Source organism: Dendrobium catenatum, unplaced genomic scaffold, assembly GCF_001605985.2.
Source record: "Dendrobium catenatum unplaced genomic scaffold, ASM160598v2 fragScaff_scaffold_813, whole genome shotgun sequence".
NCBI lineage: Eukaryota > Viridiplantae > Streptophyta > Magnoliopsida > Asparagales > Orchidaceae > Dendrobium > Dendrobium catenatum.
Window position 1 is genome coordinate 33,300 of NW_021319275.1, and position 20,501 is coordinate 53,800.

Below are 20,501 nucleotides of genomic sequence, written 5' to 3' on the forward strand. Positions count from 1 at the left end.
AATATCTTCTTTCCGCGTGCCCGACACTCCACGGAAGTTCCCTTTTTTTGACTCTACTATGGATCCTGAATTCCTTTGCAGCTCCCTCATTAAGTTTCTTCGGTTTTAGAGGAGATGGGGTGGTTTAGTCTATCATGGCGATTTGCTACTTTGATTTTGCTCTGTTGGGAGTTGGAAATCGCTGCTGCTGTCAGCGTTGAAGGTCAGGGGTTTTTTAGTACTCTCTCTCTCTCTCTCTCTCTCTCTCTCTTCTCTCTCTCTCTCTCTCTATTTGTTGGTGTTATTGTTCAGTATGAAGAATGGTGCAGGTAAGGCTCTGTTGAGGTTGAAGGAGAAGTTGGTGGATCCGTTCGGCGTTATAGCGGATTGGAATGAGGAGGGCGCTTCTGATCCATGGTCGTTGTGTGGTGCGGAATGCACTGATGGAAGAGTTGCGTCTCAGTGAGTGATGGGAATTTGCCCTAATTACTTGCTTAATTTTATGTTTTTCATAATGGTTTTTCTCGGTTGGTAGTTTGGACCTGATTGCCTTATCAACAAATTGAGTATCCGGAGCATCCATTGGTTAGTTTCTCCTGGCTGAAAATTATTAATGTAGCATTGATCCCAGTGAATTGATATCATGGTGTGCCTGCAAATGCAATTTTATGCACTAATGTTGTTGTGGACGTGTTTGATCCATATATGTCTGCGGGTGTTATTAGAAATTTACTAGCAAATACGGAACAAGCCTAAGAAAGGAAAAATAGAGAGAAAGAGAAAACTTGATAGATAAGCTCTAGAAATTTCACTAGATCTCAGTCAATCATATTATGCTATGCTCATCCTCTTACTCTCTATTTATAGTTTAAGATTGAGGTTCAATGCTAAAAGAATGATTACATCAAGTAATACAAATAAAATTAAATAACAAGACTTAACAATGTTTGTTGTAAAAATGTACAAGTGTTGTTGCATGATAGCTATTCAAGTACTTGGGCAGCTCTTAATGAGTTCTATGTTGAGGAAAAGATCATTTGAGGAAGAGCTTCTTATGCAAACTCACTTGGGGAGATTAACGACTCCTCTTACTCTCCATGTGATGTCTAAAAATTTGATTAGAATTCTTTAAATATAAATTATGTTTAACCTCATGAGATGAAAGATACCCTTGATTTTTGTGTTTAAAAGCATACGCATGTAAATTTTACTTCGAATAAAAATGATGGTTGTTGAGAAGCTACGTATTGTCACACCCCAAATCACCCCCTTGGCAACATAGGGTGCAACCTAGAAACAACAATCATGAAATTAAAACTCATGATCATAAATCTATAGTCAATCTTCATTTAATATATTCCTCAATATACGGAAGCATCTCAAAATATCTCATTTTATTCATCCATCGATGACTACAGAGCCCAACAAACTTCAAAATGTTACAGTAATAAATAGTCTATATATCTCTGCTGTAGACTCATATACCAGGTATACAACAAAGCATAAAATTTTAAAGTGGCTAGAGGCTATTCAACTTCCTCTTTATCTTTGCCCTTTTCTATAACAAAAGCCAGAATAAAAATCTAATGAGCTATGAAGCTCATAAAGTTATGCAATTTAAATAAAAAATAAATCGCAAGAATTATAGAATTAACATAATTGAAATCTTAACCGAATCAAATCTAAAATAATTTGCAAAACATAAAAATCATATTTAGCATTATCTTTTGTATCATATGAGGCCTATACAAAATATCATAATTAGTCTTCTAAGAGTTATGACTATCATTTCTCATAAAGTTAATATTCATAAGAATGTTCAATGGAGCCCAGATAAACCTGACATTATCACCATTAAATTTTATAGAGGTCCCTTTTGCCTCATTAGGGGTCCATTTTGCATCGAATTTCATAAAGGTCTCTTTTTTCTTGAATTTCACAGAGGTCTCTTTTGCCTCATTCGGGGTCATTCGGGGTCACTTTACCCCATATGTAAAGCAGTTGTCATATCATTTCATAGCCAACTTTTTTTAATTTAATATTTATTAAGTTTTAATTTAAGATCCTATACTTGTTTTGTCATGCTTCATACATCCATATAAATGTTCTATTGACTCTACTGTTGCACAAAAACAATATGTACATAGTAGATAACAAGATGCTTTTCTTTTCTTGTCATGCTTCAAAACATTTCTCTGTAGGAGTATTGATAAGATGTGGAACATATCTTGATAAAGAGGTAAATTCTGCTTCATACTGAATAATAGTCCTTCCTCATTGCGTTAGATTTTATAAAACTTTTCTGCATTGCCTGCCTTGCTGAAGGAGGGACATACCACTTTCTGAAGATTAATCATTTGCACGGATACCACCAGCCTATGTCGTATCATCATAATGAATTTAAGGTTAAATTAGATATCCCATTTTTTATGGCCATTTACACATTGAGGATTACCTCGATTGGGAAAAAGCTATTGAGAACTTCTTTCATTACATGGAAATTGATCCTAGTAAATAAGTGAAGTATGTAGCATGTAGATTGAGAGGAGGAGCTAGCGCCTGGTGAGCACAGACATTGCAACTGAGACAAAGAAAAGGGAATGGATCCGTATGAAGCAATTGTTGTAAACCCAAATTTTACCTACTGATTTTGAGCAAATTCTCTATATGAGATAACAACATTGTTTGCAAGGGACAAGATCGGTAAGTGAGTATACTGAAGAATTCAATAGGTTGAGCGCTAGGAATAACCTAAATGAACCGGTCAATCAATTGGTAGCTTGCTACATCGGTGATCTCAAAGATAGCATCCAGGATAAGCTCGAACTAAACTCAATTTGGTCCATTACTCAGGCGATAATGAGGTCCCAAGGTAAATATAACCCTTATGCTAACCTATCAATAATCAAATGTTTTCATTGTTTTCAGCAGGGACATAAATCAAATGAATGTCCACAAAGAAAACAAGCACACTTTACTGAATTCGAGGAAGGTGGCAGATCCATAGAAGCTGAATCCAACGGTGGTGTAGAACCTGAAGATGTATACGCAGACGAGGGAGAACCAGTGATCGCTATTTTAGAAAAGTTGCTATTGGCTCCCAGACAAAGTATTAATTCACAATGACATGCTCTATTTTAGACTCGGTTTACTATCAATGGCAAAGTGTGTAACCTCCTCATAGACAGCGGGTGTACCGAAAACGTGATATCCCACTATGTGGTTCAAAATTTGCAATTAAAGACTTCCAAAAATTCAAATCCATATAAGATAAGTTGGGTTAAAAAAGGGATGGAAATTGCGATTGTTGAGTCCTGTCGAATCACTTTTTCTATCGGCAAGCAGTACGTGTGCGAGGTGGTATGCAACGTCGTCGAAATGGACGTTTGTCACCTTATATTGAGAAGGCTTTGGCAATTTGACGTAGGAGCCACGTATGACTATGGGGCCAACATATACTCCTTCGAGTGGAAGGGATAGAGATTAAAGTTGCTACCCAGCTCTGTTGAGATCAAAACCTCCCCGGGAACTTCAAAACAGGCCGCCATGCACTTAGTCTCAGAACCCGCATTGCTTTAGTAATAGCTGAGCGTACTCCACCCTCGGGCCCAAACAAACTACCTGATGATATTATGAAGCTTCTATAGTAATACAAGAATTTTGCACCGGATGACTTGCCAGCCGAACTTCCACCTTTCAGAAACATTCAGTATCAAATTGATTTTGCGCCTGGTTCCAGCTTACCGAACCTTCCATATTACCTCCTCAACCCAAAGGAACAACAAATCCTACTAGAATTGGTTGACAAGCTACTAGAGAAACAATTAATACAGGCCAGTGTGAGTCCTTGCACCATGCCCACATTATTAGTTCCAAAGAAGGATGGCAGTTGGTGAATGTGTTTTGATAGAAGGGCCATTAATAAAATAACCATTAAATATAGATTTCCGGTGCTCCGTATCGACGAATTGATAGATCAGTTTATGGGAGCTTCTATTTCTTCAAATTGGATCTACGAAGTGGGTACCATCAGATTCGTATACTCCTCTGGGATGAATGAAAGACTGCATTCAAAACATCCCAAAGACTGTATGAGTGGAAAGTCATGCCATTTGGATTGTGTAATGCTCCGTTTACCTTCATGAGGATGATGAATGAAGTGTTGAAGCCATTTTTGGAAAATGTTTGCATTGTCTATTTTGATAATATATTGGTGTATATCACCTCCTGGCAGCAGCATTTGGGGCATTTAGCTACTCTTTTCGAGATATTACAGGAGCAAAAACTATTTATCAATAGTTCAAAGTGCGAGCTTGGTGTTCCTACTGTATGCTTCCTGGGATTTATAATTTCGGTGGCAGGCATTCACATGGACCTTAAGAAGATCACTGCTATCACTGAATGGCTGACTCCTCAGTTGTTCTTTGAGGTTCGGAGTTTCCACGGTTAGGCCAATTTTTTATTATAAGTTTATCAAAAACTTCAGTATTATTATGGCCCAGTCACAAAATGTTTCAAGTCCAAATTCTTTTCATGGGTTGAAGAACAACAACAAAGTTTCGACGCAATCAAAAGTGCCCTCCGCTCTGCCCCCGTTCTTGCTCTTCCTGATTTTGACATGTTGTTTACAGTGGATACAGATGCCTCATCTGTTGGCGTAGGTGCTATCCTTTCCCAAGAGGGCAAGCCGATAGCCTTCTTTAGTGGGAAATTATGTCTGTCTCGTCAAAAATGGGCAGCATATGAGCAAGAACTCTATACCATTATCCGTGCCTTCAAACAGTGCAACAATACTTCACCAAGATTTCATACTATGTAGCGACAATAAGGAACTACAATATATAAACAGTCAAAAGATGATCAATTGCATGCATGCCTGTTGGTTAATGTTCTTACAAAGGTTTTCATTCACAATTAAACACAAGCCAGGTGTGGACAACTGGGTGGATGATGCTCTAAGTAGGAAAATAAATCTATTGATGACCTTACAAACTGAAATAACAGGTTTGGATTGCCTCAAAGGCCTGTATGGGACAAATCCCGATTTCGGTGAAATCTGGAGTCAATGCCATGGATAGCCGATGGTGGATGAGTATTCAATTCGGCATGGATACCTATTTAAAAAGAATATGTTGTGTATTCCCGTGTCTTCTTGGTGACAACACTTAATTTAGGAAGCTCATGGTGGAGCACTTGCAAGTCATGTGGGAAGGCATAACACTCACAATGTATATCGTTTAGTTGACAGTTGTCCCATTTGCCAAAATTACAAAGGTGGAGCTCAAAATACCGGCCTTTACATGCCACTACCAGTTCCGAATTCTATTTTGTGAAGATCTCAGCTTAGACTTTGTTCTGGGGTTGCTGAGAACTAAACGGGGAAATGACTCAATCATGGTGGTCATTGACAGATTCTCAAAAATGGCTCATTTTATCTCTTGTAAGAAACCTTCTAATGCAGTAGTGATTGCTCACTTTTTTTTTGAGGGAATTGTTCGCCTTTATGGACTATCTAGGAGTCTGACCTCGGACCGAGATGCAAAATTCAAAAGCCACTTCTGGCGAGAGCTTTGAAAAAGTTTGGGCACAGACTTACGTCTTAGTTCGGTGTATCATCCACAGTCTGACGGCCAGACGAAGGTCGTTAACCGCACCTTAGGCAACATGCTAAGGTATTTGGTTCAGGAGCATCCTTGACAATTGGAGGAAGTTTTAAGCAAGGCAGAATTTGCTTACAATTCCATGACGAACAGATCTACAGGTAAAGATCCTTTTAGCATTATCTATACGAAGCATCCTAACACTGTTCTAAACATTTCTATTCTACCTAAATGCAAATCCACTGCTGCCGCCAATTTCACGGAGCACTATACTGAGATGCTATTTAATGTTCGCCAACACATTCTCAAGTCCAAACAATGCTACAAGGAAGCGGCTGATGCGTATCGTCGTCATCGTCTATTTAATGTTGGGGATTTAGTAATGGTAAAACTGCGTAGAGAACGATTCCCACCTGGAACATACTCCAAGTTGTCTCGCCGGAAGATTGGACCCATCCCTGTTACAGCCAAAGTTAATGACAATGCTTATTCCGTCGCATTACCTGCTGGTTGCAACACTTCGCCGACTTTTAATGTGTCAGATATTTTGGCTTATACACCACCCGATGACGGCGTTATCGCTCTTAGCTCGTTATCGCTCTTAGCTCGTCTATTCACCACTCATATACCCATCTACTGTGACAACACTTCAGCCATGGCCCTAGCTCATAATCCTATTTTTCATGCAAGGATTAAGCACATTGAGATAGATTATCATTTCATAAGGCATTATATCGACAAAGGAGAAGTTACAATCCAACATATCAACTCAATTGATCAATCAATAGATCTGCTGACCAAACCTCTCAATCCAATAGATTTATAGATCTCTAGGACAAATTGAGCATTTGTTCCACACAAGCTCAATTTGAGGAGGGGCTGTTAGAACACATTCTCATGCACCGCGAGAACTCATACTCTATCCTGCTCCAACTACATCAGCTGGCACTATCTCCCTACTTTGTAGCCGGCTGTCACTAACGGCTCCTGCTAGCATACATTCTATACTATTCTTTAGCTATTTATACAAATGCATTGCAGTGTACCGAGATATCTTTGGGTGAAATGGAAAGAATGTTCTCCTGCATTGATCTCCCTTTCTCTATTTTATTCTTCTAAGCTAACTTGCAGGTCTGTCTTCACATGTGGTAACTAAATATGATAGGTATATGAAGACAGTTATATATATATATATATATATATATATATATATTAAAGGTGCAACTGTGGACAATATAAGTAGCATTATTAGTGTTTTTTCTTGGTGAGAGTGCTGGTGTACTTTGCATTTAATGAACATAGAAAATTTCTCTAAATCTTATGAAATTGTTTGTTGGAGGGACTTGAAGGCCAAGAAACTAGTAAGGTATGGACAAGTAGAGTTTATGTTGCAAAAAATTAGAATGATATATGAGTGATAGAAATGGCAAATTGTGAGTGGTGAATATATTAGAGAAAATAGTTGGCAGCGTCATTGAAGATGAGGGAGAGCCTATATGAAAGTTGTTAGAATCTTTGTTAAAAGATGGAAAGAATAAGAGTGCAAAAGCCAAACATAGCAAAAAATATTCAACAAGATACTATGCTGGAATTAACACATGATAAGTCTTAACCGCAGGATAGGTGAAGAAAACGTGCAATGCTATCTCCAAATCTATTCACTAACAGCAAAAGAAAAGTTGAACAAAACAACCAAACAGAACACAATATCATTATGTGGAAACTCCAGTTCAAAAAATTTACAGGGCATGTTCAGTAAATCTCCTCCACGATAGATCATAATGGGTTTTATGCCTTTTACTTCTCTAGACCACTAGAGGATTACAAGCAAAATGCTTTTCACCAGTGTGCGGATAACTAGGAAAAACTCACATACAACTCACACTTGATCACCTTGTCAATGGATTCTTGTGGATAGGATGATCCATAATCGTCTACCCTTACACAACATTGAATTTCTCATTCGCCCTCACATAATTACCTAGTAGATGGAAGTAGCTCTCATCTTTAACACCAAAAACTACTTGTTCATTCCTCCTGTTGTGCACTTAAGAATTTACATATATGTAGAAAGTTCCCTTTGGTCTTACACCATGCCATTAAGGAAGAGGCTTTTATTCTTATAGATTGGTTTGTGAGTGTTGAACACATTTAATTCTACTCCATATGATTATGAGCACAGCATAGTCAGTCACGCTAACTTCTTCACTTGGGAACTCCAAAATATGCATAGAAATTTATACAATGTAATGAATTTATATGCATGAATCTTCCTCATAAGGAGGGTTAAGCTCAAGAAAACTCTTGCAATGTATGATGAGAGTTAATTAGGCCAACAAAATAGTCAGCAATTTAGTGGAATCCTACCGTGAATTTATGAATAACCTCTAGGTTGGGGTGGACCAAAGAGAATTTATTAACAACATAAAAAGGGAGTGGATTAACAAGCATAGAGATATCATCTTCAATGAAAATTTTACAAATTATCTCACAATGGGATGGTTGCTTGCATTGAGGTGGAAATGAATTATGTTGAAAAAAATAAAAGGAAGTGGTTGGATGGAGAGACATTAACTCTTGAATAATGAACAAATTATATTTGCAAATAAACTAGAAGTGAGAGTAGCAAGAGGCACAATTTCTAAAGATACGAAGTAGGAGGATCCTTCTTGAAGAAGGGATCCATGAACAATGGCGGCAATAGGGAACGAATTGGAGGTTCAAAATAAAACCTAGGTGTAGCCAATGTGAGAAAATGAGGAGATGTGCTACCCGATAAAGACTAGGACACAAGACAGAGTTTGAGCGAGTAAATGTGAAAGCCGTTTGGAGGTGAGAGAAATGGTTCTCAAGCAAGAAAGATGGTAGGTCTGCAACCATGGATGGTTCTCTAGTTGATATCAGTAGTATGTGTGGCAAACTATTGCTAGGGCATGGCTTAAGTGTAGATGTGTCTCGGGCATAAGCGCAAATGGGAAAGGTGACGCGAGAAATAGCTACACCATGAGCAGAGCAAAGGAAGGGCAAGCGGGCTCTGCACATGTGTGAATTGAGATGTGTGATTGTACATAATGAAGGGATGTGACAAGTGCTGGGCACAGTGCTAAGATCAAATACCTTGTGTTGGGAGGCTAAACCTGGCTCCACATGTGAAGTATTGAGTGCAAATGGAGTTGAAGTTAGTTAGTCATCATATTTGGAAATCAAATGTAAATTAATATTGAGTTAGGTAACCACAATTAAAAAAAAAAAATCAAATTGTAATGGATCTTATATTGGTAGTCATTAATCCTGAAAAATCAAGATAAAATTTTATCCAAGATAGTTAATAAAAATCTGACTCCACACTTTGAAAAATTGATGGGGACATCGTCAGAGATTGCGACACATATACCATCAGGAGATGCCGGAGATCGACGGTCACGATCATGACCTTTATTTTCATCATTTTATGTAGTAGTTTATTTGATTTTTATGTTTTTCCGTTTTTGCCCTTATGGGTAGTTGGTCGTTATTGTAGCCCGAGGGGCATTTTAGTCTTTTGTTGTCTTGTCATTTTGAGGCCTATTTATATGGCCCGCATGTGGTTTCACATTAAAAATACTTTGCAGCACTTCAAATTTTGATAATGTAACATTGAAGGATTGCCAATGACTGCATGCCATTTGTATTCTAAACTATCTTAATTTTTTTAAACCAATGTGGTTCTTAGCAGAAATTGCTCTTATATTGATTAGGAATGCCGACAATGGTGTTGCACGGAAACTTTTGCAAGTGGGTTGGAAAGGAAAAAAACAGTATCGTAGTAACGAGATCACTCAGAAAAGTTCTTCATCGCCAACCCATTTTCCATCTTCCCAGGAATTGATACATCAATCAAGGCCATCTTTGCCACCATTACCATCTAGTGCTGCTATACCTTTGCCAATTTTCCTCCCACCGTTTCCTAGCAATAACGTTCCAGCAAGTCAACCTTCACCTTCTCCTAGTGATTTTCTTGCCCCTGCACCCTCTGCTTCACCAACAAGTGAGGTTCCTGCTCTTGCTCCAATTTTCAGCCTTAATCCTACAATTTTGGCTCCTAACCCTTCTCAGTCATTACCTTCTCCAACCATAAGCCCTTCATCAGTAAGAGAGACTAATCAAGGAAAACATACAATCTCTCGGACTGTATACATTTCAATAATTGGTGGAGTTTCCTTTCTTCTTGCCTTGACCATATTTTTTGTTTTCTGCTGCCGAGCCAACAAGGTTGTCACTGTCAGGCCTTGGTCAACAGGACTAAGTGGGCAGTTACAAAAGGCATTTGTGACAGGTTTGGCTTCACTCCAACTGCTTAAAATTCCAAAACGGATGTTTCGGGTACCTATTTCATAAGGGAGTTCATTACAGGTGTACCATCACTTAAACGATCAGAAATTGAGATAGCTTGTGAGGATTTCAGCAATATTATCGGATCTTTACCCGACTGCAAGTTCTACAAAGGAACCCTTTCCAGTGGAGTAGAAATAGCAGTGGTGTCTACTCTGATAGCATCTTCAAAAGATTGGTCAAAACAATGTGAATCCCAATTTAGAAAGAAGGTAACCTAGAAGTTGCCTTTTTTTTCAGACAAATGTGATGCCTATTGTGCTCTAAACCTTATGATTTCTATGAATTCAGTTATCAACACTTTCTAAGGTGAACCACAAGAATTTTGTCAATCTTCTCGGCTACTGTGAGGAAGAGGAACCTTTCACCAGGATGATGGTATTTGAATATGCTCCTAATGGAACGCTATTTGAGCATTTGCATGGTGAGTAACTTTATCACTCTTATCTTTACTGGAAAAAATAGCTTATTAAAAATGAATTATATACTGTTTGCATAATAGATGTGGCTTTTTACTCATTTTATTTTATTTTATTTTGAAAGATGCAATAGCAATGTTATTAAGAAGGAAAGGCCTAATACAAACTACCAATACAGTCACATTCATCCTTTAACAGATGAAGAAAATGAGGAGGAATATTATGCATACCCAAAGAAAACTATAACTAAGAGCAAGGTTAGCACAGACATCAGCTAACTTATTACAATCCCTATCCACACAATTAAAAATAATATGATGAAAATCTTTAAGGAACACAAATTGTTCCATCCCAATGCCGGCCTTATTACCACCCATCTTCTTTAAACCATCTTGAAGAAACTTGATGACGTTAACATTATCTCCTTCAGTTATAATTCCCTTATAACGCAACATCCAATCTTTCATGACCGAACCCAAGGAATGGATAGCAAACATTTCCAACCGATATACATCGCAATGTACACCACTGAATCCGAATGCCAATAAAAGCTCCCTTTGTGATTATGGAATACACCCCCAACGATCCCGCCTAATATGACGGTTGTAAGGAAGCATCTACATTAACTTTGATACAAACGGGAGGAGGAGGGTGCCAACATTTATTGACCAACTGATCTAGCTGATTAGCACCCCAGAAGCCCGACTTTACCATATCACATCCAACCAAAGAAGATATTGAAGCAAGGCTAACAGAATTTGCTGCAATAAAAGACTACTATCCTCCTTGCCACAATACACAACTTTATTCCTAGATTTCCAACATAGAACAACAACAGAACAATAAAGGTTTACCAAAAACTTGTTCTTGGATGCACAATTCTCCAACCATGTGCATCATTCTTGAAATGAGACCAAAGAAAGAATACAGAAGCCCCATTTATTCAAATATTCTATTACCTGAATAAGCTTCAAGCAATTCACAGCCACATGTTCATAATCTTCTATTGCCATACCCCCTCTAGGACATAAATTACCATTTGTTAACCTTCTATGCTCCAAAAATTGACAAGTAGGAATAGCATTATGATACAACCGCCACCAGAAAACTTTCACACGTGGAGTAAGTTTTACTTTCTAATCCAACTCCAATACAAATTTTCAATTGGATGTTGCACCAAAGAGATAAATGCTAAAGCAAAAATATATCTTCCTGAGCTTTGATTAACTTGGTCTTCTGTCAATTCCAGATAAATCTGGACTTGACAAATCAGCATGATCAAATCCTCCCTAAAATAATTTTGAAGTTGCTGCTTATTCCATTCTCGATCCATAATGAATTTATCCACAGTCATATCATTGCTCTCTAGAGTTGAGACAAATATAAGCCATTTGTTAAAACACTTGTCCAACAACCAAACATCCTTGAATACATTAATAGAACTACCTACTGCAATCTTCAATCTAACAATGGGATGAAGAGCTTTAGCACCATTCAAAATAATCTTCCAAGAGACCGACGAGCTATGCTTAGCTTCAGAAAACTAACTCCAAGAACTGTACCTTGCTTCTAGAACCTTGTACAAAAAAGAATCTGTCTAATTAAGGAACTTCCAGGCCAACTCGCCCTTAAAGGGCCCACCTTGCTTACACAAGTATAATGCCCACGTTCACGCACTGCTTACACAACACTCCCCAGCTCACATAATGAAGGCCCTTTCTCTTATCTTGTTTATGTCAATTAAAATCCCTACACAACTTATCAATTTCAGCCAGTACTCCACTAGGAACAAGAGAGTGAGTACAATGAAAAACTGGAAGCGAGAGAATAACAGATTTCATAAGAGTAAATCTCCTAGCTAAAGAAATAAATTTATTCCCCCAAGCATTAAGTTTCCCCATAGTTTTATCAAGAATATACTGAAAATTAGCAGCCACGAGCCTCCACAGAGCAATCTTCACACCAAAATAGTTCATCTCTTTAACAACTTTAAACCCCATCAAATGAGATATAATTTTCTTCCTCCTTTTCACAGCTTTCCCAAAAACTGACATATTTTTGATAGTTAACCTTTTGGCCCAACCAACTACAAAAGTCCAACAAAATTTTCGTGATCCTCTTCATTACCTTAATATTAGCTTTCAGCAAAAATCAAAATATCATATGTATAAAGCAAATGAGAGATCCTTGGAACATTTGGATGAACTTTAATACCAATCTTATTGCCTTTATGAATTAAAGCATTTGATAACAATTGAGAGCATAAAATAAATAAGAATGGGGATAAGTGACAACCTTGTCGAAACCCACTTCTAGCTTTACTCTAGTTGGAAGACTTGTCATTAATCAAAATTGAAAACCTGGGATCCTCCACACAACTCCATTATAAGCCTTGAAAACTTCAAAGGAAAGCCATAGTAGTTTAACACTTGCTCCAGAGTACTCCACCCCATACTATCATAGGCTTACTCCATATCGATTTTAAATGAAACCAAACCTTTAGAATATTTAGAAAATTTGAATTTGTGAAACATTTCTTGAGCTATCAACACATGCTTGGATAGAGAATGTCCCTTCACAAAGCTGCTTGCTCTTTAGAAATGAGCTTTGAAATTATAAATTTGAGTATATTTAGGAGAATTTTAGCCGCCACTTTATATATCTTCCTACACAAACTTATTGGTTTGAAGTTAGATGGAACCAAAGGATTATCCACCTTTGGAATGAGCACAATCAACGTATCCTTCCAATCAGAGTCCACTCATCCAGTGGCAAAGAAATGGTTGATAGCATTCCACACATCTGATTTAATAATGGACCAATATGCCTTAATAAATGAATAAGAAATCCCATCATTTCCTGGTGATATATTACCACCAAGTATATTCACCACTCCTATAACTTCCTCCATAGATAATTTCGCCTCCAGCAACCTCCTATTAACTTCATTCAGCACACACAGTGGGGATGGCCAACCCTCCAACACACAATTTCTAGCCTGCTACTTCTCTTTAAAGAAATTGAAAAAGATATCTTTAATCTGAGTTTGATCTTCAACTATCACCCATTCCCATCCTTGATATTGTAAATACGATTAGCATTCCTTCTGGCACTTACAAAAGAATGAAAAAATTTAGAATTAGTATCCCCATCTTCCATCCATTTGATCTTAGCCCGTTGCCTCCACCAAGTATTCAAACGAACAAGGTACTATTAAGTTCATTCACCTTCGATCTAAGAATCAAAATCTTCTCATTAGAGAGGCCACCTACATTCGCTTCCTCCATTTGCAACTCCAGAATTTCCTTTTTAAGACAATCCTTCAATTGATTAAGATCTTTAAGCTTCGCTTTACTTCAATAGTATAATGCGTTTGGCCCTTTTAAACTTTGATATTAAGAATTTCAGAATAACTCCCCATCGTCCTCTTATTCCAAGCTTTTAGTACAATAGCCGATGAAGCACAATGAGAAGCTCAAGTACCTTCAAATCTTATGACCCTATAGGGCTTAGGATTATAACTCCAACATCAACATCAACATCAAGCCTTTATCCCACTACGTGGGGTCGGCTACATGAATCCTTTTTCTCCATTGTGTCCTATAACTCCAAAGATTTAAAATAATGGGGTAATGATTCGAAGCAACCCTTGTAAGATGCCACACCACCATCAACTGAGAAGCATTCAAAGTAGTTGAGTTTACAAAGTACCTATCCAAAAAAAAAGTACCTATCCAATCTCTCCAAAATCCAAGCTCCCCCAACCTTTGTTATTACACCAAGTGAATTTTGGCCCAATATATTCAACCTCATGATAATCAATATTAGTTAAAAAAGGCTTCATCTCGTTGGGTCCTTGGGAAAACATAAACATTTTCCCTCCCCTTTTTTCACCTTTGGACAACAATCAATTAAAATCTCCACCCACCAACAATGGAATGTCCTTGGAAGAAAGCATTTCAACTTTGTTCCATAGCTCCCTTCTTTTATAAACATATTTATTCCCATAAATAGTAGAGATCCTCCAAACTTCTTTATTATGGATATCTAACTCACCAATCACACATTGATAAGAAGATTCCAAAGTAGAAAAAGAAGCCAAATTCAACTTCCATAACACCAGGATACCTCCAGACAACTACACCGATAAGCAAATTAACTTCCTATCAATAGAAGTTAGTCTCCAAGAAACCAACAAAAACCACATCATACTCCTTAACAAATTCCTTAAGGTAGAGAGAAGCTTGAATTTTTCTAGCTCCTCTACAGTTACAAAAAGTAACATACATCATTAATAATATGAAGGGGAACAATCCTCCACTTTATCTTTATTCCCCACATCCATTTTTCTACTTCTAGGAACCAACATAAAAGGACCTAGCCTCTTAAGTTCTTTATCGAGCTTCCTTTTAACAAATAAAGTACCTCCATCCTTAAAACCAGGCACAGTCGCCTCCAAAAAGCTTTTATCATTCTCGGACACATTAGGAGACCACAACCACCATCTTATCCCCGCCAGATTTAGCAACAACATCCTCCTCCTCACATCCAACATTAAGATCCGACCCCACCTCTTCACCAACCCCATTTAACACATCAAACTTATTAACATCATGAATAATAGGAGATGAAATAGAATTACACTTCTTACCCAAGTCTAAAATTGCAGCATCACAAGGAGACAATACCTTCAAATTTTGATTAACATCAACTTCACCGATTGGATTAGCTGAAGACAAAGAACCACCTCCAATAATCTGCTCTGGACCAGCCACCACCCTTGTATCATCAACAAGATCTGCTTTATCCCCAACGTCCCGAGGCACAACCTTTTCAACTTGATTCACCCTACAGCTGTGACAACATTCTGATTCCCCCTCATATCAGAAAACTTAAATCTTCCCTTACCATAGTTGACATGGATCCAAGGTCCATAACCATATCCATTTTTTTCCATATCAGCAGCTCCACTACCTCCCTTAGAATCCTGAACAGCAACAACACCAGGCAAATCCTTATCCCTAGAGCAGTGCATCTCAGGTTGAGAAACTCCACCCTTAACCTCCTTCGATCTCACTTCTGAACAATTATTTTATAGTGACCAATTTTACCACACTTAAAACATAATTAAGAGACTCTTTCTTATTCAATTTTCTGGAAGAACCTACCAGAACTTTGTTCAACCGACACACCTAAGGGAAGCTGGCTATCCAACATAATCCGAACACAAACTATAGCAAACTCTCTCCTTCCCCATTGAAATATTCCCATCCAACATATACGGCTTACCTACTTGAGATGCTATTATGCAAACATTAATCTCATCCCAACATTGCGATGGAAGATTTGGCATTCTAATCTACACCGGACCTGATAGGCCCTTCACTGAAGAAGGAGAGAAGGAAGGTGACCACTTGTCAACACCAATGATGTGACCATTAATGTACCGAGGCCCTTCAGTCAAGATTTGAATCCATGGCCTCTGATTCATTGAATGAACAAAAAACCCATTCTAAGCCCAGCATGGTGAGATGAAATTTACCGAAACGACTCCATTGCCTTCTCAATTCAAGGCTAATCACATGAAATGGAATGTTATTTCCAAACACTTTGATAACTAAAGCATTTTGTAGCTTCCTAGTATTCTCCCACTCTCATTCTCCACATGCAACTTCACAGCTTTCCCGTATTCCGTTAAGAAAGACTCCAAATCCAAATTATCAATTCTTATATTTGGCTTTCTACTCCAAACACTAGGCATGCCATTCCCAATAGGATCCTTCATGGTTGGTAATGACGATTCATTAATTCCTTGGTCAGCCAAATTCAAATCACTTGAATCATATTGGCTAACCTTCTCACGATCATCCGAAATTTGGTGAACTTCAACATTAGGCTTCTCAAAACATCGAACATTAACCTTGTCAGCAATATCACTATTAGCTTCCGAAGCAATTGAGCCATGTAGCAACATGCCATTTTTACTAATCGGATATTCTGATGTTTTAGGAATTAAAATCGAATTCCCAAATCTCTTTACATAAATCTTTAACCCATCTGAGGATGTGGCCTCCGTATCCAAATTCCCGTTACCTCCGATACCCAAGGAATTAGAATTAGCAAATTTTGGGCTTTTGAAACCAACATCCACCACCACTTCTTTACCCTTCCCAATAACATCCGCAACCTTCTAACATTCAACAACCCACCTTCATTAATGACTAAAGGTTTCTCTTTGATCGTCTGTTGCGAACTTCCAGTAAGGAGGAACCACCCGACAACACATTAAAAACTTTGCTAGAAGAATGACTAGAGGACTTCAAACTAGAACGAGAATGCACTGAAGAAACCCCAGTTGATGGACGAATATCTCCCATTGGAAATGTCTGAGGACCACCGGTGGATGGACAGTGACCATCCGCCACCAAAATGGAAGCCGAAACCGAGGGAAACAGAATTTCAAAATTGCTTTATCTCTCTAGAAAATCAGACTCTCTCTCTCAAACTCATTTTATTTAGTCGGTTTGCACTTCTGGAATTATGCAATTAACATGATTTAAGTTAAAGGAAGATTTTGAAGGTCTTGATGATTTTCTAGTATTTAATTAGTTAAAGAAATTAACAAACGCTTAAGACTACCATCTTAAAGTGATCAGGATCTAATTGGCCTACTTCAATGAGAACTTGCCATCAGTTTCATCAGAATCAATAAGGCTTGCTCTTTTCAAATATGCAATCAATCAGAATTACTGTTAAGCACGATCTTCAAATATTTTAAGATTACTACTTAAAGTGATCAGTGTCTGATCGGTTTTACATTAATGAAAAACTGCTTTACGTGACTAATTCTGACTGAAATTGGAATTGCAATAAGCCTTTATCAAACAAACATCCAAAGGAGACTAAATTACCAATCTGCCTAAGATTTCATTGAACCAAAATAGAATTTCAGCCCAACATTAAGCCATTGTCCAGTTGATGCAATCAAAAATTTGGGAGAGGGACCCAAATTTTTTATCACAAAAAAGAAGTCTTTCTAGAGAATAAAAGATTACAATAACTCACAAAAATTAGACTAAACAACTTTACTTTAATAAAATAAAATGACTTACTAACTTTTTAAAATTAAAACGACTTACAAACTTGACTCAATCACTTGACGACACCCTAAAGTTGCTTCACTTTGAGAAGAAAGATACATATGGAATGGCACTTGCGGAGAGACGAAAGAGATTAGAAGCCCGAGAAGAAAGAGGAGAAGCTCGCAAGCTTTCCTAGAAGAGGAGAGGAAGAAGTGGCATAGCTCGCAAGCTATCCAAGAAAACCCTCAGGTTTCTTTCCAAAAATCATTCACATAACCCTTTTTTTTAAACAGCCACAAAACAACTCTATTTATAGGCACCAAAGAAGGAATACAAACAGTCCAGATTTCTGTATAGAAATCTGTCCCAAAACAGCCCATTAAAACCTTCAAATTTTGTTCAAAAACTGTTCTAAAAACCTGTCCAGAAACAGTCCCAATACAGCCCAAAAAACTGTCCAAAAACAGCCCAAAAAACTGTTCATATTCCCATAAAAAAAGCCTTAAAATTCCTGCACAGGAATTCCAAACAGCAAAGCAAAAAGTCACGATTTCAGCATGGAAAATCCAAACAGCACCTCAGCTTTTAATGCCACTGATTCCAGCACAGCAAAGCCCAGGTGTTCACGGTACAACCAAGGAGGAGGCCACGGGATTCAGCAAACCCCAAACGCCTCATCACAACCAAGGAGGCCACTGTTACAGCAAACCCCAAGCATCACATCTCAACCAAGGAGGCCACGGCATACATAGGATATGGAATTAAGGCTACTGAATTCAGCACGCAGCAACAGGGCTTTAATGCCACTGGTTTCAGCTCATAAAATCCCAAACGTCACAGCAATGAAGGCCACGGTTCCAGCATAATTGAAGGAAAAGTAATGCAGCAGCTCAAGAGGCAAAGGAAGAGGAAGAGACAAGTTCCACTCACCTAAAAGCTTGCACCTCATAATGAATTTAGAGCTAAACATCAGCTCATAATGAGCTACTCCTCCACTAGATATTAATGAGCTGGCACCACTAGAGTTTCAACTACATAAGCTCAAACCGAAAACAGCCAATGCCTTCAAGAAACCAACAAACATCCAAAGGACAAATGGAAGATGAAAGGACAGATAACATAAAAGGAGAGGGGGAAGATGAAAAGACACAAGGCAAGAAAATACAAGAAAAATTCAACTTGTGTTGACCCCCCCCCCTTGCATACATCACCAGTGCTACTTGACATATGATTTTTCATTAGGGGCTGTTTATTTTGTTGATGAAGGAATGCAGAGTAAAATGAATAGTGTAAAGTTAATGTTGTACATTAAAAATATTTTTAAGTTATATGATTGAGTACACTAGAAATATAAGAAATTACTTTTTTATGTCTGCCTTAAAGTAAAATTACTTTTTTTGGGAGGCCGGGGGTGGGGGGAGCTGGACAGTGGTAGAGGGGGGAATGTATCAATAAATTCTTCAAATTTAATAATTTTGTGATTCACAAAAAATTGAACAAAAAAATGAATTCCAAATTCATTGGTAAAAAACCTTGCATTTGGTTTTCCTTCAACCAAATAGCTAAATTTTCAAAATGCATGAATTTGATTTATTTTACACTTAAATGTCTTGCAACTAGACGGTGTTTTAGTCATTCTTTGATAGTTTGCATTCTGCTTGTGTTTTTTTGTCAGCGATCTGGTATTTATCCACCCAAAATAAGTTTATATATATATTTTTTCAGTAAAAGAAGCAGAACACTTGGACTGGGCTACACGGTTGCGGATAGCCATGGGCATAGCATATTGTCTCGATCACATGCACCAGCTTAGTCCTCCTCTGATCATGAAAAACTTGGACTCATCTTCCATATACCTAACGGAGGATTATGCTGCGAAGGTTTCAGATATCAGGTTCTGGGTTGAATCTGAAGAAGCCAAGTCACCACCTTCTCATTTTTCAGGCACCTTGGAGGAGCCAATACTAGAGCCGAAGAACACTGTCTATGCTTTTGGATTATTACTAATAGAGATACTATCAGGCAGAATTCCAGCATCTGGAGATGTCCTGCTTGAGTGTTGGGCTTCATGTTATCTTAATGGCAACAGACCTGTAAAAGAAATGATGGATCCGACACTCACCTTTTTTCGTGAAGAGGATGCAATTGCTTTGTGTAAGGTGATAAGGTCCTGTATCAATCCAGACCATCAGGAGAGACCATCAATGTCAAAGATTGTTAACATACTGAAAGATATAACATTAATGACCCCAGATCGTGCAGTACCAATGGCATCACCTCTTTGGTGGGCGGAGCTTGAGATTCTCACTTCAGAGGCGAACTAGAGAAGGTAATTGTAGCTGAAACTGAGTGGTGATGATTCTTTTGTTTGTTTGATGTTTGATTCTTTTAATATCCTGAGTTTGTGTGTATTGCTTTTCCAGTGAAAGTTTGTCCTGATTGATGTACATTGAGAGGTTTGGCTGCTGATTGTTTTGTCGCATTTTATATGTGTGCACAAGTTTGACATGCCTATGTTCATGTTTGGAGTACTGACAAAGATGGCAGTGTGGTTGAGATAGATTTTGCATTGAATGCTCAAATTGTTTTTCTTTTAAGAAGTTTATGATAGAATTTTGTCCTAAACCTCAGATGAGAATGCTGCTTTTCCTGTGTTGTAGTTCACTGATCTTCGCTTCCCAATGATTGTTTCTTACACTTCAGCTGTAGGAGATTTCTCACCTTATCCAATGGTAATAGTTTTTTGTTTTCTTGGCTTCAGCCTGAACTGAAGGAATTTCCTTTTCACTCTTCCTCCTCTCAACAATCTATGAAATCTCCTTTTTACAAGCCTTCACAGCTGCCCCCATCTTCTCCACCAAAAGGACTAAACGAGGTTTATTTAATTTTGAGTTCAACGTAGTTCTCTTTGATCTGTTGGTTAAGAGCTTTGATTACAACTAAGAGTTTTTGGATTCGAATCTTGCTTATATTATATGTATGTATGAATTTATCTTAATTGACCTAAATATCTCCGACCAAAAAAAAAAAAAAAAATCAAATTCATCATA

The 20,501-nt window shown here is 37.8% G+C and overlaps 1 protein-coding gene across 2 annotated transcripts; it reads left to right on the forward strand.

Annotated features, from left to right (window-relative positions):
• Positions 1-2: 2 nt before the first annotated feature.
• On the forward strand, positions 3-20,051 carry LOC110114441 (probable inactive receptor-like protein kinase At3g56050; the record flags this gene model as incomplete). 2 transcript variants are annotated; one of them, XM_028696681.1, is given in 7 exon segments in its annotated part: positions 3-202; positions 309-441; positions 9,317-9,894; positions 9,972-10,162; positions 10,242-10,374; positions 19,177-19,780; positions 19,875-20,051. In XM_028696681.1, coding segments are annotated over 6 exon segments (1,722 nt in total). In that variant the 3' UTR covers positions 19,776-19,780; positions 19,875-20,051.
• Between the last annotated feature and the right edge of the window lie 450 nt (positions 20,052-20,501).